The sequence below is a fragment of the Aotus nancymaae genome, unplaced genomic scaffold (genome assembly GCF_030222135.1).
Source record: "Aotus nancymaae isolate 86718 unplaced genomic scaffold, 86718_ANA_hifiasm-v0.15.2.pri h1tg000002l, whole genome shotgun sequence".
NCBI lineage: Eukaryota > Metazoa > Chordata > Mammalia > Primates > Aotidae > Aotus > Aotus nancymaae.
In genome coordinates this window covers 50,229,625-50,253,364 of record NW_026988413.1, presented here as the reverse complement: position 1 = coordinate 50,253,364, position 23,740 = coordinate 50,229,625, and the positions used below count along the sequence as shown (strand labels likewise).

Genomic DNA, 23,740 nt, shown 5'->3' with positions numbered 1-23,740 from the left:
CATCAATCTATTGATCCATCGACCATCCATTGATTCATTATCCATTGATCCATCCACTGATCTATCTATCCATCCATCCATCCATCCATCCATTTATTCTTCATTCAACAAATGTCTTGAAATTCTTGTAAACCTTAACAAATAGCCCTTATTAGGGGATAGAAGAGGCATAGAGAGCTACAGTTAACAATGTGAGGCAGCATTTTGTAAAGAAACTCTGACAGAGTTTCTGCAAAACTTCTAGAAGCGGGAAGGTAAATGTCTCACTTCAGTTGGTCAGATCACACCTGGATACGATAATTGTCAAACTAAGATGTGTTTATAAAAAAGAATCAGATTGCTGAAGATACTTGAAATTGTCCAGTAAACAAACACTGAATTAACTGGCGATGTTTCACATGAGGAAGGCAGATTCAGCATATGTGCCATGGCTGTTTCCAAGTATGTGATGGGCCAATCTAGGAAAGCAGAGTAAATGTGTTCTCTGTCATCCTGAGGAAATAAAATGGAAACTGGCAGGTGAAGCTCCATGAAGGAAGAATTTCGTCTGAATATAAAAAACTCTCTAGGAGTCATGGCTGCTCAAAGATGAAAGAGCTGCTGTGGAAGGTGGTGAGTGTTCTGTGACTAGAAACTTTCAAGTATAGGTCATTTGGGATTGAAAAGGGGATTCAACATTGAAAGCATATTTGGACTAAAGGAAAAATAAAGGCCTCTGTTTCTACCAGGGAAGTGACTATGATTGAGCTGGTTACACCAGACCCATTCACCATCCTCGTCTGTGTTCTGGAAAGCTAGCCTTCCTGGATGACATCACTTGGCTCCTTTGACCTCTGGCTTTCATTCACATATGGCCAATGGACAGTGCTGACAAGTGGTCAGAGGATGGGAGGGTGAGCAGTCTCCATCCCAGTTCAGCACGGAGGTGTGGGCAGTTCTTCCATCCCTCAGTGCCAGGCTCCGGTGGGGTGGCCTCTTTCCTAACACTCTGGTGCTCAAAGGGCTCTGGTAACATTCCTGCTTCCGTGGCCCCTTCAGGTGTAGGGAGGCTAGTGGCTTCTCACTGCTGTTGATCACCGAGTACCTCCACACCCTCAGTGGGTTCCCTTCATTCTTGTGCATTCTTTGTAGTTCTTCCCATCAACAAGTAGAATCTACTTACCCTGTTCCTATCCCCATGTCCCCAAACCTGGGCTGCATTTGTAAGTTGTTTTAACCAATACAAAGCGGAAGAACTGATGTTGCAAGACCTCAAGAAACTTTCATCCTCTCTTGTCACTCTTGTGGTGCCTTGAAACAACCATGCTGTAAAGCAGCCTGGCATAACAGACCATGTAGCCAGAGTGCCAGCATCTCAGCTACACCTGGTCCCTAGCAGGCCACCAGCCACATGCAGCTGCTTGAGAAACCCAAGTGACACCTGCTGAAGACCCATCCAGGCAACCCACAGAAAAGTAAGAAATGGTGATTATTTTAAGCCATTACATTCTGGGGTAGTTTATTATGCAGTGAATAAATAACAGAGACAACTCCACTTCTAAATACTTAATCCAAAACTATGCCCAAGTATGCTTTCTGTTTCCTGCTGGTACCCCGAGTGACACCAAGTTCTGTGGAGGGACCCTGGCTGCAGGCTGGAGTCCATTCCCCACTCTCACAACGCTGTTGCTGCCAAGGGCTTCATACTGGGATCCAGGGGCTTCTCTTCCTAACAGAGGGGAACAGGCACAGCCTTGTGGTTCCACCCCTTCTCAAGTGGCAGCATGGGGAAGACAGCCCAATCAATGTCTCATTTTTCTATCTTGCTGAGTTCTGAAAACAACCTCAAAGGGAAAAGGGAAAGGACTGCAGAATGCTTTATTTTAGACCTCTCTGAGAAGTCCTCTGACCTAAACTTCTCTTCCAATCTAATTTCAAGAACTACAAAAGTTGTAGTCAATGGGGATTAGTGGAAACAATTTGGACTCTGACATAAAAACACAGGACAGAAATATTCTCCCCATGTTTTTGCTCCTGTAGTAAGGACCAAGTTCTAGGATATTAGAAACTGACTTTTGTGGTATTGTCTATGGAATGTAAGGTTAAAAAAATCTGTTTTTCTGAATCTTTTGTAGTATTTTCTTTTAAAAATTTTAAAGAAAATACATAAAAATGAAAAAAAAAATTACCCATAAGCCTGCTGCTTTTAAAACAATTATATAAGTGCAAGAAGCAGTGGTTTCTTTTTCACTCCCCTGCCTCCCTAGAGATAACTAATGTTAGCAGTTTGGTATGTATTTGTCCTGACTTTGGTCTGTACTAATCTTCCATTTTCAGTTTTCTCATGTCATAGTGATGACATAAGTGGTTGTAAGGCCAAAGACTCGTTTGATAATAAAAACAAAAAACCCCATTTATAAGTGAGGAGTTTTGGTTACTCTAATATTTTGAGAGTTACTTACGCTCCTAGTTTTAAAGTTTTGGAAGATAATAAATACAACCAATGGTAAAACTATACACTCATCATCTGTTATTTCTTGATGGTTTACAGATAGTTAAGGACATGATGATTGCCCCCAAAAATCATGAATATCAATTGTGTAAAAAAAAAAAAAAAGATTCTGATTAGCTTTCTGATTGTACATATTCTATGTTTTTTGTTTTGTTTTTGAGACAGAGTCTCTTTCTGTTGCCCAGGCTGGATTGCAGTGGCATGATTTTGGCTCACTGCAACCTCCCACTCCTGGGTTCAAGTGATTCTCCTGCCTCAGTAGCTGGGATTACTGGCATGTGCCACCAACCTGGCTAATTTTTGCATTTTTAGAGATGGAGTTTTGCCATGTTGGCCAGGCTGGTCTCAAACTCCTGGCATCAAGCAGTCCCACTGCCTCAGTCTCCCAAAGTGTTGTAATTACAGGCGTGAGCCACCACACCCAGCCTGTATTCTATGTTTACAACACTTTGTGTGCATAAGAATGTCCATTTTAATCAAAATCCTTGTCCAGAATATGATTCTTTCTGGGTTGCTATCCAAAGATACATGCTAGATGACCTAGTGCCCTAGAGTCTATCTAGATCATATTGACTCTTTTGGAGAGTTATTTTCATGAGAGGAAAAATAAACAACATAGGTTAGAACAGGGTTTCTCAATCTCAGCACTATTGACACTTTGGGCAGGATAGTTGTTTATTTAGGCAGTCTCATGCATTGCGAGATGTGTAGCAACATCCCTGGCTTCCACCCACTGCATGCTAGTAGTACCTTCTAGAGTGACAAGCAAAATGTTTTCAGACATCTCACCCCCAATGACAAGAGAGTTAGGAAAAAAGGGCATTTCTCTCTCTCTCTCTCTCTCTTTTTTTTTTTTGAGATGGAATCTCGCTCTGTCACCCAGGCTGGAGTGCAGTGGCATGATCTCAGCTCATTGCAACCTCTGCCTCCTAGGTTCAAGCAATTCTCTTGCCTCAGTCTCCCAAGTAGCTTGGACCACAGGTGCCTGCCACAATGCCCAGCTAATTTTTGTATTTTTAGTAGAGACAGAGGTTCTCCATGTTGGCCAGGCTGGTCTCAAACTCTTGACCTCAGGTGATCCACCTGCCTTGGCCTCCCAAAGTGCTGGGATTACAGGCGTGAGCCATGGTGCTCAGCCAAAAAAGGGCATTTCAAGGTGACCAAAGGAAATCTCAGTTTGTTTTGACTAATGCAAGGCAGATGCTCACTGACCTTTCTAGGCAAATCCATGCAAGTGGCTTGTTACTCCACAGTCCCCAAAACACAAGACCAATTTCTACTCATCTCTCCTCAGTGGATCCATGTGATAAAACTGTAAACTGACATTGGTATAAATTCTACCAGGAAGGTAGAGTACCATGATGGTATCACATTGGCAGGATGGAAAAAAGAACAGATACCTGTTATTCTTCTTATCTTGTCCTCTGTATCTCCAGCCAGTTTTTCTGCAGCATCTTTTAGCTGTTTAACTTTTCCTAATGTTTCCTTTGTTAGTCCTGGAGTGCTTGTCTTACGTTGAAGAACAGCATATTGTTTTTTCAGCTCAACAAACTCCTGTAACAAGCAACAATCCCATCATGAGAAAATACGTATAAAGCATGTTCATATATGCATGATGATTCTCCTAATACCATTCATGGAAGGAATACAGAGGAAACCTTACTCCAGTCAATACGCTTGAGTCACTCTGATATTTCCAGCAGTTTTGTTTGCATGTTTCTTTTTTCATGTTGAAAAAAACTCAGCTTCAATTAAAAATAAATCTTATTTTTTCAAAATACCAATTGTTACTGCATTTTTTTTTTTTTTTTGAGACAGAGTCTTGCTCTGTCACCAGGCTGGAGTGCAGTGGCGTGATCTCTGCTCATTGCAATCTCAGCCTCCCAGTTTCAAGTGATTCTCCTGCCTCAGCCTCCCAAGTAGCTAGGATTACAGGTGCATGCCATCACGCTCACCTAATTTTTTGTATTTTTCGTAGAGATGGGGTTTCATCATGTAAGCTAGGATAGTCTCGATCTCTTGACCTCATGATCTGCCTGTCTCGGCCTCCCAAAGTGCTGAGATTACAGGCATGAACCACCACGTCCAGCAGTTATTGCAACTATTTCTGAGGCACCAACTGTTTGCCCTGCACTACGTTGAGATGAGATACAGAAGACAGAAATGACCCAGTCCCATCCTTGACAAATCTTTGGTTCAGTTTGGTTGATCAGTTGTACATGTACAATGAAAGACAGAGTGAGTGATGAAGATTTAGAAACAGCAAGGTTATGTTATTTGGTTGGCAAAAAGGTGAGAGAGAAATGAGGTCAGAAGGGAGGCAGGAGGGGAAGGAGAAGTGTTAGTATGGAGAGCTCCCTTGGAAAGAGAATGGAAATCTTTGTGTTAGCTTGTGTGTTGACAACCTAGAAGCTTAAGTCGATGAATAAAGGCCAGAGCCAGAAATGAAATGGAAGTGGGAACAGGGTGAGTAGAAAGTACCTTTCTTAATCTCTGTTCCATAGAAAACGTTCCCAATTCCTGTCAGTGGAAAATTTACCCAGCAAATTAGGACTTAAAAGCAGGAGAAGAGATCAATTGTAAAAACACTAACATTTTTCTTTTGGTTAGGCAACTATATTAATGCAACCAACCAAAGATTTCTTGCTAGGAAAATGAGTTGATAGGTTCTTTCAGCAACCTAAATTAATGGGCCACTTTCCACAACTGTTTAATTAACTCATTCTGATTTTTTGTAACTCGATCTATTCTCTTTCGCAGATGACTTTCACTTATTGTTTTCTTTATATGTTGTGTGACTGAATGAGAATAGAGAGAAAATACAATACAGGCAAACAACATAAATTGTGAAAGTTTGGAAGTTCAGGGCAAATTTGATTTATCGACTGTTTGACCAGGATACCACTAAGAGTAATAGGATAGAGAGATGGAGGAGAAGCTGGACTCAGTTGCTCATACCTGTAATCCCAATACTTTGGAAGATCGAGAAGGGTAGATTACCTGAGGTTAGGAGATTGAGATCAGTCTGACCAACATGGAGAAACCCCATTTATACTAAAAATACAAAATTAGCCAGGTATAGTGGTGCATGCCTTTAATCTCAGCTACTCAGGAGGGTGAGGCAGGAGAATTGCTTGAACCCGGGAAGTGGAGGTTGTGGTGAGCTGAGATCGTGCCATTGCACTCCATCCTGGGCAACAAGAGCAAAACTCTGTCTCAAAAAACAAAACAAAACAAAAAAAAAACAAAAACCAGAGTTGGGGTAAGAAACACTCCAAATCTCCAAAGGATTTGGCCAGGGACTTCTGCCTTCTACAGATAGAAGATCCTTTGTGCATTAGGATCCCGTCGAAGATACACCATTGAGTCATGGACCAGCACTAAAGGAAACACTGAGAAATGGCACAAAAATCTGGGGTTAAAGGATTAACTTTCAAAGAAGCACTGTTTTCCTGCTCTTTGTGGCAGTAGCAAAACTAATGACCTTTTCAAGACTCCCAGCCTGGTGTTGGGCAGATTCAGCCTGAACTTTCGCATTGACAGCGTGGTCTTGATGCCTTTGCAACTTGGTCTGCAGCAGGGAAAGTCCATCCTCCAGCCCTGATTGCTGCTTTGCTAACTCCAGCTCATTCTTCATTTTCCTGGTTTGATTTTCAGCCTGTTGTTGATTTAAAGACCAGAAAGGGAAGTTCTCTTTATGAAACAAACAACAAGATAAATGATATATTAACCCCTTGAAAAATATGCTGGGTGTAAAGGAAAAGAAAATAGTTCACTTTTTCTGTTGCATTTATTTAAAATGTTATAATAAAACTGGCTGGGCATGGTGGCTCACACCTGTAATCCCAACACTTTAGGAGGCTAAGGCAGGTGGATCATGAGGTCAAGAGATGGAGACCATCTTCGCCAACATGGTGAAACCCGTCTCTACTAAAATCCAAAAATTAGCTGGGTGTGGTGGTGCACGCCTGTTGTCCCAGCTACTCGGGAGACTGAGGCAGGAGAATCACTTGAACCTGGGAGGTATAGGTTGCAGTAGGCCGAGATTGTGCCACTGCCCACCAGCCTGTTTACAGAGCGAGACTCCATCTAAAAAAAAAAAAAAAAATGTTATAATAAAACAATTCAGACATACAAAAGGGTCTGAAAAATACAACGTTAGCCTAGCGTGGTGGTGTATGCCTGTAGTCCCAGCACGTGGGAGGCTGAGGCAGGAGGATTGCTTGAGCCCACGAGGTTAAGGCTGCAGTAAGCTATGATTGCACCACTGCACTCCAGCCTGGGTGACAGAGAGATACCTTATCTCAACAACAAATAAAAGAAAGAGAAGAGAGAAAAAAAAGAAAAAATAGGCTGGGTGCAGTGACTCACACCTGTAATTCCAGCATTTTGAGAAGCCAGGTGGGCAGATCATTAGGTTAGGAGATTGAGACCATCCTGGCTAACATGGTGAAACACTATCTCTATTAAAAATACAAAAAATTAGCTGGGCATAGTGGCATGTCCCTGCAGTCCCAGCTACTCGAGAGGCTGAGGCAGGAGAATCCCTGGAACCCAGGAGGTAGAAGTTGCAGTGGGCAACAGAGCGAGACACTGCCTCAAAAAAAAAGAAAAAAAAAAAAAAAGAAAAAGAAAGAAAAAGAAAGAAAGAAAAAAGAAAAGAAAAAAAGAAAACAAACACCCATGTACTCACCAGTTAGTTTAAGAATAAAACATTAACAATGAGCTAAGGCCCTCAGCGTGCCACTTCCCATTATGTCTTCTCTCTCTCCCCTCAAAGACATCCACTATCTTGAATCTAATTTTTGTCATTACATGTATTTCTGTAGGTTTTTTCTACAACTTATGCAGTATTCCTAACAATATATAGTATTTGATTTTTTTCACCTTATACAAATATATTGTATATTTCTGCAAGTTGATTTTCTAAAATTAAAACTTATAAAAATTCTGCTTGTGCAGGTTATTTTAGCTAATCTACATAGCTCTAGTTCATTCATTTTTACCAGTTTAAAGCATTAACACATAACAATGTATTTTTCTGTTCTCCAGTTGGTGCAAGTCTTCTAATTTTTTCCCCGTTACAAACATATTTTATGCTTGTTTCTTATTTCAGTGACTATATTGATCATAGCTAGAAGTCCTATTTAAATATTTTTCAAATATAGCTAGCTATTTGTTAGCCCTTGTCTCTTGTTTGTTGGTCATACTTTCATAGATTTTCTTAAACATAGTAAACAGTCTTGTTTTGTATTTTGTATCCAATAATGGTAATATCCTCTGTCTCTTGTGTCCTGATTTTGTTGTTCATTATTTCTGATGACTCTTGTTTAAAGGCAATTTGTGGCCAGGTGCGGTGGCTCACACTTGTAATCTCAGCACTTGGGAGGCCGAGGCAGGTAGATCACTTGAGGTCAGGTGTTTGAGACCAGCCTGGCCAACATGGTGAAACTCCATCTCTACTAAAATTACAAAAATTAGCTGGGCTTGGTGCTATGCCCCTGTAGTCCCAGCTACTCAGGAGGCTGAGGCAGGAGAAGTCTTGAACCCAGGAGGTGAAGGTTGCAGTGAGCCGAGATCACACCACTACATTCCAGGCTGGGCGATAGAGTGAGACTTCATCTCAAAAACAAAAAACAAAAAATAAAATAAATAAAGGTCATTTGTTTCTTTACAAACTGTTTGGGGGAAATTCTTGATGGCTAGGTTTTAAGGTTATTCCTTTGGAGGGGGTTTTTGTTTGCTTCGTCCAGGCATCTGGGAGCACTACCAGCTCAGGGCTACCTCAAATGACACCAGGGTTTGGGGAGCCACCTCGGTAGTAAAATTCTAGCCCCAAAATTGTGTGAGAGCCAGCTTATGCTTAGCAAATCTTTGTGGAGATATTCCTCCTGAACCCAGGGGCAAGTTTCTCTACTTGCTCTGTGTGTGTCTGCGTGTGTAAGAGAGATTTTAACATTTTACTAAGGATTTTGCCTTTTGGGGTCCCAGTTCTATGCAAGAGTCTTGTTGCCTCCTTGTGTGGCCTTTGCTTTATGTCTTATACGCATAGTGACCATTAAAACCCAAAGCTTGAATGCTCTAGGGATTGGCAGATTCCTGCTGCCTGCTGTCAAATTAGTGCTTGATTACCTCTGGATTCATGCTTTTCTCTTATTTTTGGCCTCTAAGACTATCAAAAGTTTCTTACTAATTCAGGTATGCGTTAAAAAAAATCTAAATATCCAATCTAATATTTTTATGTGGTTTTTTTTTTTTTGACTATGAGGGTTCCTTAGAGTATTGGTTCACCATATTTTTAGAAATGGAAGTCCCTTCCTTTAGCCTTGGGCATATGTGGGGGTTTGCCTAGAGCAGCAACGTGTAAACTTTTTCTGCAAAGGGCCAGAGAGTAAATACTTTATACTTTGTGGCCTATAAAGTCTCTATCCAAAATATTTAACTCTCTGTCATAGTAATGCAAAAGCAGCTATAGACAATACAGCATGTAGCCATGTTTTGCCATCTCCTGTTTTAAGTATATGCCTAGGAGGGGAAAACCTGGGGCCTTCCTTTTTGCTGCCCTATATGTGCAACCTTTTCCTATCCAATCCTTTATTTCCTGGTGTATTACTTCCTGTTCTGTTGCTTTCTGCTTTTTTTTTTTTGAGATGGAGTTTCACTGAGATGGAGTTTCGCTCTTGTTACCCAGGCTGGGGTGCAATGGCGCTATCTTGGCTCACTATAACCTTCGCCTCCGCCTCCTGGGTTCAAGTGATTCTCCTGCCTTAACCTCCCAACTAACTGGAATTACAGGCACCCACCACCATGCCTGGCTAATTTCTGTACTTTTTATAGATACAGGGTTTCACAATGTTGGCCAGGCTGGTCTCAAACTACTGACTCAGGTGATCTGCCCACCTCAGCCTCCCAAAGTGCTGGGATTACAGGTGTGAGCAACCACACCTGGCCAGATGAAGCATATTCTTTTGGATGAGATATTTTTTCAGTTTTAGGATGCTCTGATGAGATTTCATGCACATTTAATTATAAGAACCTTACCACAGCTAACTCTCATTCCTTTGGTTTGTGAGCATTTTTTTGTTGTTGGAGATGGAGTCTTGCTCTGTCTCCCAGGCTGGAGTGCAATGGCACAATCTTGGCTCACTGCAACTCCACCTCCTGGGTTCAAGCGATTCTCCTGCCTCAGTATCCCAAGTAGCTGGGACTATAGGCGTGTGTCACAACACTCGACTAATTTTTTGTATTTTTAGTAGAGACGGGGTTTCACCATGTTAGCCAGGATGGTCTCCATCTCCTGACCTCAAGATCCACCCACCTCAGCCTCCCAAAGTGCTGGGATTGCAGGTGTGAACCACCATGTCCAGCCTGGTTTGTGAGATTTTAAAACATCTATTCCTTTCCCTGATATCAGAAGGGAGATGCTCTGGCCTCATATCTACCACTAATTAGCTGTGTGGCCTTAGGCGATCACCTAACCTTCCTGAGTCTTAGTTTCCTCATTCACAAGCTGGTGTTAGTACCTGGCTTGGTGCCACTCCAGAATTGGTCACAGTTAATACAATGATGCTGAGAAGTGCTCTGTAGAACGTTAAATACATGCATAATACTACCCAAATCTTATTTTATCCTCATGATAATCCCATTAGACTCGTAAAGCCAGCATAGCGTTGGCATACGTAAAAGCTACTGTGCTGTTGCTACCCTCAAAACCTATTTCAGGTTAGTTTCAAAGAAGACAAATACCTGCAGCACATTCTTTTTTATTTTTGTTATATTAGCAGTCAGCTGTGTGATGGTAGAGTCTGCCCGTCCTTGAGTGATTCGAGCTTGTTGCAACTGGTTCAATGTTTTGTCAAGATTTAATAGAACATTTGCTGCTTTCCTAAGGTAAGATATTAACATATCAGATTAGATAAAAATAAAATGATTCATTTATTTCACCTTGAGAGAGTTCATCTGACTCAAGCAAATACTTTACTGAATTAAGTAAATTTACTTTTAAGCAAGAGAAAGTGCTGAAGTCTACATTTTGAGAAATAGTTACATTTAAATGACAGTTTAAAAACCCTACACACATATATGTTCAAACCCAGTAGATACAGATTTTGTTAAATATGGAAATTAAGGATACAGGTCTTGGTTTTTGTTTTTGTTTTTATTTGTCATAAGCAGAGAGTTTTAGGGGGATATAACTATCCATCTTTGCACATAAAAACTATCCCCAGTGAATTGCAGTTTCTCTGATGTCTCAAATGTAAGCTACATTTTCTAAATCTCTGTTGGAGTGGGGGTTGGGAGGGTCAAGGAGGCCCCACAGAGAGCAAAGATAGACTACAGGCCCTGCATTTTTAGGCTTGTTTATTCAGAGTTGGTTAAGCCTCACTGACATTCCAGCCACTCAGAAGCCCAGTCAGAGGTTAAAATCACAAGCATTCCAAGTGATATAGTCTATTCTGCAGAAAGGAACTCACCTCAAGTCAACAACCACCAAATACTTAGATCTATGGGCTCAAAACCACCTTGAGAAGAATATACTGAGGGAGTGAATATAGACAGAACTTTGCAGAAGCATTGTTAGAAATGTGTGTGCCCACAGCAGAGTTCACTAAATTGCAAAATATTCCCTTTACCACCCAGCCCATCCTTTCTGCCCAGTGGCAATCGCTCTTTCCCTTTCTAAACTTTAGGAGCCTTCCCTCCTAACCATCCCACTGCCACCAGCATTTCATTTCTCTAACATTCCCAGGGCACCAGTGTCCATTTTTAAAAAATTCCCTGCTACCATTATCTTTTTACTGTATTCTTTTTTCCTTTAGATTTTCAATTTACTACTGCAGGCCAGGTGTGGTGGCTCACTTTTATAATCCCAGCGCTTTGGGAGGTTGAGGCAGGTGAATTGCAGGAATTTGAGACCAGCCTGGCCAATATAGTGAAACCCCACCTCTACTAAAATTACAAAAAAATTAGCTGGATATGGTGGTGCACGCCTGTAATCCCAGCTACTTAGAAGACTGAGGCATGAGAATAGCTTTAACCCAGGAGGTGGAGGTTGCAGTGAGCTGAGATCATGCCACTGTACTCCAACCTGGATGCAGAGCAAGACCTTGTCTCAAAAAAAAAAAAAAAAAAAAAAAAAGAAAATTCAATGTACTGCTTATTATAGCAATTTTAGAAAAACAATCTATACCAAAAAAAGAAAAAAATTACCAGTAATTTTGCCATCTTTTAAAATATAAGTATATTGTAGCAAAATCTTTTATTTTCAAATCCTCTTTCATGTATAAATTGATACCTGCTTTTTTTTTTCCAATTTCCTGTCCAGTTTGGCTTTACCTACTTTTTGAAAGCATTACCATTGCACTGTAAGAATCTATGCCTGCTATTAAACATCTTTCATCAACATAATTTTTTTTTTGAGATGGAGTCTCACTCTGTCGTCCAGGCCAGAATGCAGTGGCGCCATATCAGTTCACTGCTGCCTCTGCCTCCCAGGTTCAAGCAATTCTCTGCTTCAACCTCCTGAGTAGCTGGGATTATAGGTGCACACCACCACACCAGCTAATTTTTGTATTTTTAGTAGGGATGGGGTTTCGCCATGTTGGCTAGACTGGTCTGGAACTCCTGGCCTTAAGTAATCCACCTGCCTTGGCCTCCCAAAGTGCTGGGATTATAGGCGTGAGCCACTGTGCCTAGCCAATCAGCATCATTTTTAATTTCTGTGTGATTACTTAATCTTTAAGTAATTGCTGTGCAGTTACTTAATCTTCCTGGTTTCAAATATTAAACCTGGAAGGGGTTGGACTTTTGGATAAATCTGGTGTACTTGGTTTGTATACATGGATGACGAGACAGTGACAATGGCTCAGATCTCAGTGATGGTGGGTGCTGATGATTTTACCACCACCTAACTGATCCTGTAACCCTGACCCACACCACCCATACACATAAAATCGTCAACATGGCTTTTCTTTTTTTTCTTGAGACAAAGCCTCACTCTGTTGCCCAAGCTGGAGTGCAATGACATGATCTCGGCTCACTGCATCCTCTGCCTCTTGGGTTCAAACGATTCTCCTGCCTTAGCCTCCTTAGTAGCTGGGATTACAGGCGCAGGCCACTGGACCCAGCTAATTTTTGTATTTTTAGTAGAAACGGGGTTTCACCATGTTGGTCAGGCTGGTCTCAAACTCCTGACCTTATGATCTGCCCACCTTGGCCTCCCAAAGTGCTGGGATTACATGTGTGAGCCACTGCACTTGGCCCTTCAACACGGATTTTCTTTTTGGCTTGGCTAAGTCAACAAGATAAAGGTAAGAGTTAGTTAACTCTGTATACCATAGATATCATTTTAGTCTTTCAGTACTCTTGGAGCTCTAGGGGTTCATTTTTTCTGTTTGCCATCATGATATTGGGGTGGTGCAAAAGTAATTGCAGTTTTTTGCCATTGAAAGTAGTGCCGTTTACTTTCAATGGCAAAACCCGCAATTACTTTAGCACCAAACTAATGTCTGTTTACTGAGAACGTACTGAGGGAGTGAAATATCAGACTTATTAAAAATACAGACGGGGTTTCAGCAAGTTGGCCAGGATGGTCTGGATCTCCTGACCTCATGATCTTCTGCCTCGGTCTACCAAAGTGCTGGAATTACAGGCGTGAGCCACTGCGCCTGGCCAATATCAGACTTAAAAAAAATTTTTGATTTCAAAGTACTGCTTAGTGTAGTAAACTTAGAAAATACCAAACATAGATAAATAAGGGAAAAACTATACCAATATTCCAACCACCTGTTAAAATATTGGCATATAATGAGTATTTAACATTTATTGGTATAAAAAGGTAACAGCCACTGGAAAGGCATTTTGAGTCTAAGAAAACAGGAAGAAAGCATCCCTGAACCCTGCCGCCCAGTCACCCAGCTTCCCGGGGAACCTCCACAGAGAGCTCAGCTCTCAATTTGGACACTGAACTATCAGAAGGTAATTTCATTTGAATACTATAGCTCCCTAGGCAAATATTTTTCAGATGTCCTTTCAGCAGATGGTCTGTTAGAGCAAGATAAGAATATTAATACAGTACTTACTCCGCTGCTTTGGCCTTGACTAAAAGCTTCCGGGCTCCATCTGCTTCTTTATTTAGCCTGTTTTCATCTGTCCTGTAATCCTCACAGAGCTGCATAAGTTTCCGTATTTTGTCAAGTTCATCAGTTAGATTCGGGGATGGAATTGGTAGGTGAATGTCAAGCACACTGTTTGCAACCTTCTCTATGTCTCCTGGAGGCACATTTTCCTCTTAAATAAGAAGGAGGGTTTTAGGTAATCACGTCTCCTTAACAAACACTGTATCTTAAAAGTATAACCACAATGATGTCTCAGCCAAATGCACTTGCATTTGATTATGAGTCTCTAGAATACAGGGCTTAGATTGTAGGTGTCCCACAGACTCTTCTTCATCCTCAGCTGTCCCTTCTGTCTGGATGAAATATTGCTCACTGAGCACTGAATACTTGCTGAACAAATGCTTGCTGGAAAAACAAAATACTAAAGACTTGGAACACTGTGTATTCTACAAAACGTCCTAAGAATGATTTATTATAAGTACAGATTCAAAAGCAATGAAAATGTTTAGATACCTGTCATGAAAATTTAAGCACAATGAATGAGACAGTAAGGAAGCACAGGATTTGAAGTCAGCAAAACTGGATTCTGGTCCTCCATGACATTAAAAAGGCTCACAATTCTTGCTCATCTATATAATTGGGTAACTATACCTGATGCTGCAACTCAAAGGCCTATTCTGGGATTGGAGTGAGACAACACAAAGTAAAGTAACATGTTAATAGCATGTTACAAATATAGTTTTAAATACATCCATGCTGTACTTTCCAGAAAAGTAAATTTGGCCTCTATTGAGAACAAAAGTAGAAGATGAACTATTAGAGCAAGCTTGTCTGACCCACAGCCCGGGGGCCACATGTGATGACCCAGGACGGCTTTGAATGTGGCCCAACACATATTCGTAAGCTTTCTTAAAACATTATGAGATTTTTTGTGATTTTATTTTTATTTTTAGCTCATCAGCTATTGTTAGTGTTAGTATATTTTATGTGCAGCTCGAGACAATTCTTCTTCCAGTGTGGCGCAGGGAAGCCAAAAGATTGGACACCCCTGTGTTAGAGCAACAGCCATTTGTCACTCTCTAGCGACTTACTAAACACCTATACTTCCCATAGGGAAGCTAGAGATGAACTAGACATGGATCTTATCCTCAGGGGGCTTGCTGTCAGGTGAAGATCTATATGTCATTATATACAAATATTGATCACATAGGAACAGAAGTGATCAATATAAGGCAAAATGCTGTGGGGTTCAGGGGAAGGAGAAAATACTCCAGGAAGGACTTCAGGTGCATTGAAACTGGCCCTGGGAAGACAGCAGATTAAACTTGTGGAGACCGTGGGGCGTGGGGAGGGGTAAGAGTCATTCTAAACAGAGAGAATCACAGGAGCTGAAGCTCGGAGTAGTACAAGAAACAGTGCCTGGATCACTATTGGCAGGAGAGTAGTGTGCTTAGCAGGGCTGGAAGCAGATGGCACAAGCCTTGTGTTGAGGCTAAGGAACTTAGACTTTGTTTAGAGAACAGTGGGAGCCAAAAAAGATTTTCGGCATTTGAGTGATATGACACGAGTATAAAGTCTGCTTGTAGTCATTTTGCTTTAGCTATTTTTCTTAATATAAATGAAATATTTTCCTTTCTGTGTTATTTTTGAAGCAATATGACAAGAACTTTTTTTGTGAGTAAAGTAAAACCACATTTTAAATAGATTCAGGGAGTTGGCTCTTTAAAGAAACAGTACTTTTTTTTTTTTTTGAGATGGAGTGTCGCTCTGTTGCCCAATCTGGAGTGCAGTGGCACGATCTCAGCTCTGCACCTTTGCCTCCTGAGTTCAAGCGGCTCTTCTGCCTCAGCTTCCTGAGTAGCTGGGATCACAGGTGCACACCACCACGTCCAGCTGATTTTTGTATTTTTAGTAGAGACAGGGTTTTGCCACATTGGCCGGGTTGGTCTCGAACTCCTGACCTCAGGTGATCTGCTCACCTTGGCCTCCCAAAGTGCTGGGATTACAGGTGTGAGCCACTGCACCCAGCCAGAAACAGTAACTTGTTAATTAAAAAAGTTCTAGTGTATCATACTGAATGTGCAAAAGCTGGAAGCATTCTCCGTGAAAACCAGCACAAGACAAAGATGTCCTCTCTCACCATTCCTGTTCAACATAGTATTGGAAGTCCTGGCCAGAGCAATCAGGCAAGAGAAAGAATAAAGCACACCTAAATAGGAAGAGAGGAAGTCAAACTGTCCCTGTTTGCAGACGGTATGATCCTATATCTAGAAAACCCCATAGTTTTGGCCCGAAAGCTCCTTAAGCTGATAACTTCAGTAAAGTCTCAGGATACAAAATCAGTGTACAAAAATCACTAGCATTCCTATACATCAACAACAGTCAAGCCAAGAGCCAAACCACGAACACAATCTCATCCACAATTACCACAAAAAGAGTAAAAATACCTAAGAATATAGCTAACTAGGGAGGTGAAAGATCTCTACAAGGAGAACTACAAAACACTGCTCAAAGAATACAGAGATGACTCAAACAAATGGAAAAAGATTCCATGCTCATAGATAAGAAGAATCAGTATCATAAAAGTGGCTATATTGCCCAAAACAATGTACAGATTCAACGTTATTAAACCATCAATGACACTCTTCACAGAACTTGAAAAAGCTACGTTAAAGTTCACATGGAACCAAAAAAGAGCCCAACTAGCCAAGAATATCCTAAGCAAAATGAACACAGCTAGACGCATCATGCTATCTGACTTCAAACTATAATACAGGGCTACTGTAACCAAAACAGCTTGGTGCTGGTACAAAAACAGATACTACATAGACCAATGGAACTGAATAGACAGCCCAGAAATAAGGCCACACACCTAGAACTATCTGGTCTTCAACAAAGTCAACAAAACCAAGAAAAGGGGAAAAGACTTCCTATTCAATAAATGGTGCTGGGATAACTGGCTAGGCATATGCAGAAAACTGAAACTGGACCCCCTCTTTACATCTTATACAAAAATTAACTCAAGATGGATTAAAGACTTAAATGTAAAACCCAAAACTATAAAAACTTTGGAAGACAACCTAGGCAATATTATTCAGGACATAGGTATGGGCACAGATTTCATGATAAAGACACCAAAAGTGATTTCAACAAAAGCAAAAATTGAGAAATGGAATCTGATTAAAGAGCTTCTGCATAGCAAAAGAAACTATCAACAGAGGAAGCACAACCTACAGAATGGGAGAAAATGTTTGCAAACTGCATCTGACAAAGGTCTAATAACCAGCATCTATAAGGAACTTAAACAAATTCACAAGAAAAAAAAAAACCTTAAAAAGTGGGCAAAGGACATAAACACATACTTTTCAAAAGAAGACATGCATGGGGCCAACAAGTATATGAAAAAAATCTCAACATCACTGATCATTAGAGAAATGCAAATCAAAACCACAATGAGACACCATCCCACACCAGTCTGAATGGTGATTATTAAAAAGTCAAAAAATAACAGGTGCTGGTGAGATTACGGAGAGAAAGAAACACTTATACACTGTTGTTGGGAGTGTAAATTAGTTCAACCATTGTGGAAAACAGTGTGGCGATTCCTCAAAAACCTAAAAAACGAATTACAATTTGACCCAGCAATCTCATTACAGTGTATACACCCAAAGGATTAGACATCATTCTGTCATAAAGACACATTCACATGTATGCTCACTGCAGCACTATTCACAATAGCAAAGACATGGTATCAATCTAAATGCCCATTAATGATAAATGGATAAAGAAAATGTGGTAGATATACACCATGGATGCTATGTACCCATAAAAAAGAATGAGATCATGTCCTTTGCTAGAACATGGATAGAGCTGAAGGTCATTATCCTTAGCTAACTACCACAGGAGCAGAAAACCAAATATTGCCTGTTCTCACTTATAAGTGGGAGGTAAATGATGAGAACACACAGGCACATAGAGGGGAACAACACACACCGGGGCCTTTTAGAAGGTGGAGGGTGAGAGGAAGGAGAGGATCAGAGGAAATAACTAATGGGTACTAAGCTTAATACCTGGGTGATGAAATAATCTGTACAACAAACCCCTGTGACTCAAGTTTACATACCTGCACATGTACCCCTGAACTTAAAAGTTTAAAAAAAAGTTCTAATGATAAGTGAATTTACTTCAACCACTTATTCATTCATCAGATAGTTATTGGTATTTATTATGAGATTACAGATTAAAATTTTTATATATGGAAGTTTCAGGAGAAGTGATACATCCCTTTGTTAAGGCATTCATATTTCAATAAAAATATTACTCAAAGAAGAGCTGAATAGTATGGGCATCATCTAATGTAATGATAATTTTATTGGGGCTTTATAGCTGGGCAGAGGAGAAGCAGGGTGTGGGTGGAGGGCACTGCAAGGCATGAAGCCTCCTGGTCAGTAGGGCTCTTGAGACACTGAACAGTAAGAAATTTCTTGTATGAAAAAGGATTTTTCTCTATGCCTAGTTGTACTAATAGTTCTCTATGCCTTTAGTTATAATAATCTGGACATACAATTCTTTCAATTCTTCAAGTTAACTAAAGTAAAACAGTTATTAGAAGTTTATTTGGTAACAATGAAGAGTAAGAATAAGAGGACAGCTCAATAACCCAGCAAACTAGGTAGAAAGGAGGTCATGTAGGCCCTGTTCCACCAGTTCATGCAGTTAGTTTAGCAATTTTGATTTTGGTGCCTTCTCAGCCCAGCCTAATCCTAGATCTGGGTCCAGTCAATACTGATTCATCCAGCTTACTCGTTGAAAGTTTGCTTTTGAACAAACAAAATGTCCAGTAGACTGATTCTACCCCATTCATTTTTCTGATTATTTCTGTCAAAGGTAATTTCCACCTAATTTTTGTTTATCTTGACAATAACGGCTAGAAGCTGCCAATACAATTTCTAGAAACATTGAGATAGGAAAACAAAACAAAACAAAACAAAATCTTGGCCACAGGGGTCTCTCACACATATTAAGCAGAATAATGAAGTGACTGAAGAGATTGTAATGGATGCTCCAACTGCCAATTCATGTGTAAAATGTTAAATTATTGAATTTGGAAAATGATTATGAAAAAGAAAACCATTTAAGATAAATCATACATATCTGTGTGTGTGTGTGCGCGCGTGTGTGTGTGTGTGTGCGCGCACGCGAAGAGTGAGGTTTCAGGTTACTTTCCAGCTTCAGTCCTTGATTTTTTAAATCTTTACTAATTCTCTGGAGTTTAAAATGAGCCTTTCCCAAAGTAAGGCATAATGTATAATAAATCAAATAGTTACTTTTGGTCAGTCACAGAGAACCAACAAAAGAAGACTAGAAAATAGTCAATAATAGCTAATAATAAATTTTTTTAGATGCCAACTCACTATGATATTTGATATCTAACTAAAATTCAGCATATCTTGATATTTTATCATTTCTGTCAGCAAAGAAAATGACTGAATCCTGATGTTAGGGAATCTGAAAAACCACATAAAATAACTTTAAACACAAACTTCATGTGTTTGGAATTTTAACTAAATTCTAGCATTTGTTACTACATTTATCTTTTATAGAAAGCCATAATTTTTTGGCACAGAGTTGGTATTTTGAGATTATTCTCATTAAGGAATTAAAAACCAAAGGGAGTATCATTTTTCTGATTTAGGCTTGTCATTTCCAATTAATATAATTTGGAACTGGCTATGATGTTTGAGTATACATTAAAAAGGAGAAAAAAACAAGAACTAGTACTAATATAGTTTTAAAAATTACCTATCAAAAAGTTTTTCACTTTTTTGATGAAGAGACTTATTTTTTCTTCTTCAGAGTCACTTTGGTTTTTTATATTTCCCAGTTTTTCCCTTAGCTGTAAGGCATTGTTTTTGGAGACTTCTGCCAGTTTACTTATATTTTTGATCTGGAATGAGAAAAACACAATGAAGAAAATACTCAACAATTAGGCATGTTCTTTGATGTTTAATTACTTAGCTGGACCAAATAAAACTGTCAACTATCTAGACTAAATAGAAGTCTAGATAAACCATAGATTCATTTGCAAGGAATCTTTTACAAGGTGATTATTATCTCTTCTCATTATCAAGTTTTCTTGATGTCACTAATTTATCTTTTAGAACATTATTAGCCAAGCACTAATGAATTTTTCTAATATAAGTCTAAAATATAAATTTTGTTTTAATGGGGCTTCAACAACTTTCACAGAAATTACATAGGACTACTCACCTGCAGTGGTCGTCATGTTTAATAGGTTGAGAGCATTTTCTTTTATGTAAGTTAAAATGTTACTCTTCTAAACATTCCTCAAATTCAGGTAACCTACTTTCCTTGAAAACTAACAAAAAGCATTCCTCCTCTTAATAAATGAGCTTGAACTGAGAGTGGGCTACAAAGATAAATTCTAGACACTTTGTACTCTTGGTAGAGGAATGATGGAAATAATAGGCTAGCAAACTAGAAGTGCAAATTCTTAATTGTGTGATCTGAGAAAGGTCATGGACTTTTTCTTGGGATTCCAACAAATTAGAGAGAGAGATAAAACCCAGAAGCAATAGGACAATACTGCCAACAAGCTGAGCTTTATTGAATAAATTAATTATGACAGAAGTAGGGCTAATTAAGATCAAATATAATTAGGATGAAAAAAAATCCACCAGGCACGGTGGCTCATGCCTGTAGTCCCCAGCACTTTGGTAGGCCAAGGCAGACAGGTTGCTTGAGGTCAGGAGTTCGAGACCAGCCTGGACAACATGGTGAAACCCTGTCTCTACTAAAAATACCAAAATTAGCCAGGCATGGTGGTGCATGCCCATAATCCCAGCTACTCAGGAGGCTAAGGTAGGAGAATCGCTTGAATCCAGGAGGCAGAGGTTACAGTGAGCCAAGATCGTGCCATTGCACTCCAACCTGGGCCAGACAAAGTGAAATTCTTGTCTTAAAAAAAAAAAAATCCCTTTATTTCCCCACAAAAGGAGCCTGCTTAATTTGAGCCATACAGATTTTTAGGAAAAGGATTTAAATTACAGTCATTTGCATATGATAAAACAAAATAGCATTTACCTGATTAACAATGTGTATCTTTTTTTTTTCAGAGTTGATACTTAATTCTCTAGAACTTTCTTAGCTTTAAAATGGATAGCAGTAAGAATGGATTGCAGTAACATGAGAATTCCAGAAATAAAATACACTAGGCAGCAAAGCACCAAGTGATACAGAGGAAATCTCAGCATAGATTAGTTGATATCATGTTCAGAAAGAGATCATGAAATTACTTCACTCTTGAAACATCCCTCTGCAATCCATCTTCTGTCACAATTGACTACTGAGAATTCTCTCACAATCTCTTCTGGCACTGTTCCTCCTTCTAATCAAGAGGAAAATAGCACAACATTTTATCAACATGACGTCCCCTCTCATCATTTTCCAGTTCTCCATTTTTGTGCTGATTAAACTAGATTCTGCTAATATGGATTTCAAGGATAATCTTTTAGCACTGATAGCTTAACATACTGTTGACTTAATAATATAATCAAGTGGCAATCAGGACTCCTTTAAATGAGGGTGAGATTTCTATTTTTTTTAAGAAGGAGCAACATAATAGTTTAAAATTACATTAAACAATTAAGGAATGTTTTAAGCACTGGGACACAAGACCAGGATTTACGTTGCTGTTTGCTGCTGTATTCTCAGCTTGTAGATGGATGCCTGACACATAGTAGATGCTCAATGGATATTTGTTAAAGCAATGAAGAACCACATGTAAATGGAAAAGGATGTGGCAATACAGAATTGTGACTATGTAAGTAAAGTTTCAATATTTATGTAGGGATGTGTTCCAGATTGGCTAATCAGATGCTTGCTCAAGGATATAGGGTGTGTGTGTGTCTGTGTGTTTGTGTGTGTGTTTGCATGTATCCTGGCTGTGGTTCTCATCCCATTCCCAAGCTTGACCCTCTATCCTTTACTGGAGTTTGAGACCCAGATGTCCTTACATATATTTCCTTTTTGTTCAGGAGTGGGCTTTTTTTGCTTGCAAACAAGAATGCTTACTGGCATAATATTCAACATATAGTGGTAAAAAATTCAGCTCTTTTAAAAGCTTTTTCTTCCTTGTCAGAGGCTCTATGTGTATTGTCAAAAAAGAAACAGATTGGGGAGCACACCACTATCTTGTTTTCAAACCAGAGAATAAAATGCATTCTTAAACAAAAAGGCTAAAGTAAACCAGGTAATTTAAAATGATGCTCATTGATAAATATGACCAGAAAAGTAAATGAAATCATTTCAAATTATTATAGATTTAATTATAAGGAATTTAAATGTTAAAACAACTTTATCAGTCTATCAACAGGGGAAGGAGTCCAAGGCACAGTTTAATTCCTATTAAGCTATTTTCTAACATTAAATTCTAACATTACAATTTATATAATTAGTAGAATTTCAAATATACCCTTACATATTTATGAATTTATAAAAAATTATTCTTTGCTTTGAGAGATTGAGTTTAACTATTTATATTTTTCTTTTATTATTATTACTATTATTATTTTATAAAATAGAGATAGGGTCACCTATCTCTGTTTCCCAGGCAGGTCTTGAACCCCTGGGCTCAAGGGATCCTCCTGCCTTGGCCTCCCAAAGTGCTAGAATTATAGGCGAGACCCACTACTCCTGGCCTGTTTTCAAATTTTTAAAACTTCGAGTCTTGTCATTTCTATGTAGTTTTTGCTGTAAACAAACATGTCCACAGGAGTCTATGACCTATGATAATATATCTTGAATTCTTTCTCTCTCTTTACACACACAATTGACCTCTGAATGACACAGGTTGGAACTGCACACACCCACTTATATAGAAATTTTTTTCAACAAAACTTACACTGAGTATGCCTGCCTCTTCTGCCTCCCCTTCCACCTCCTCTGCCTCTGCCACCTCTGAGACAGCAAGACCAATCTCTCTTTTTCCTCCTCCTTGGCCTACTCAATGTAAAGATGAAGATGAAGACCTTTATGATCACCTATTTCCTCTCAATGACTAGTAAGTGTATTTTCTCTTCCTTGTGATTTTTCTGATAATATTCTCATCTTTAGCTTACTTTATGTAATACATACATAAATATATGTTAATTTACTATTTAAGTTATGGGTAAGGCTTCCAGTCAACAGTGAGTTATTAGCAGTTAAGTTTTGGAGGAGTCAAAAGTTATATATGAATTTTCAATTGTGGAGTGGGGGCTTGGTGCCCCAACCTCCATGTTGTTCAAGGGTCAACTGTATACATAAATATAATAGGAAATAGATCAATATTCACCTCTATTTCTAAAGATACATTTATATCCATTATCTATTGTAGGGGGGAGAGCCCATAAGCACCAAGGTAGAAGCAAAAGGCCTCAGCCTATTTTCATATAAATAATGAAGAAGAAAGTCACTAGAAATATAACCGTAGTACTTATTAGTTATTCATATGCGATCTTAGTTATTCATAGGTGATCTTAATCCTTTTACTAATGTCTCTCAGGTCAGAAGTGTGAACCTGGGGTGACATTGTGAAATGAATGACACTAAGGCAAGATGCTCTAAACCCTCTGTCACGCCCACATGAGGGCTGCTGGAGGGTGCCTCAGCTGTGCGGCAGCGCCAGCGCTGTGAAAGCTCCCGCTGTTTAGCCAGGTAGGGAAGGAGACATCTCCTGCCTGGGGAAGTCTGGAGAAAACTCCGCTTCTCCAAGCTCTTGTGGTAAGGCCTGGCGGCTGTCAGGTAGGCCCACAGACATCCGGGGGCTTAACTATCTCTATGTGATGCTGTGCTCCAGTGGTCATGTTCCATGTCTACTCTTACGTTCTACCTCTGCACCTGGTTCCTTTTGTCTTAGAAAAGATAATCAGTAATAGTAGTATAAATCTTAATGTTTTAGTTCTTTCTTGATAAGTATGGAAAAATACTTATCAAGCTGATGCATTATGTTCCTTACCTCACTTTGGGTGCCAGAAATTCCTAAGCCCCTACCTGAATGACACGTGATGTACTTGACCCTATCACTGCCATGCCCTATCTACCCTGCCCCCAGTCGCCTTTTATTTCTACA

General features: G+C 39.6%; 1 protein-coding gene across 3 annotated transcripts in view; it reads right to left on the bottom strand.

The window, feature by feature from the left end:
• The window catches only part of LAMB4 (laminin subunit beta 4), a 116,476-nt gene that overhangs the window by 1,345 nt on the left and 91,391 nt on the right, over positions 1-23,740 (bottom strand). For all 3 annotated transcript variants that reach the window (XM_064364296.1, XM_064364280.1, XM_064364299.1), the window contains 5 exons: positions 19,411-19,555; positions 13,573-13,780; positions 10,238-10,376; positions 5,976-6,149; positions 3,892-4,045 (listed from right to left, as the gene is read on the bottom strand). In XM_064364296.1, the coding sequence (XP_064220366.1) occupies positions 3,892-4,045; positions 5,976-6,149; positions 10,238-10,376; positions 13,573-13,780; positions 19,411-19,555 (820 nt within the window). The remainder of the gene's footprint in view (positions 1-3,891; positions 4,046-5,975; positions 6,150-10,237; positions 10,377-13,572; positions 13,781-19,410; positions 19,556-23,740) is intronic.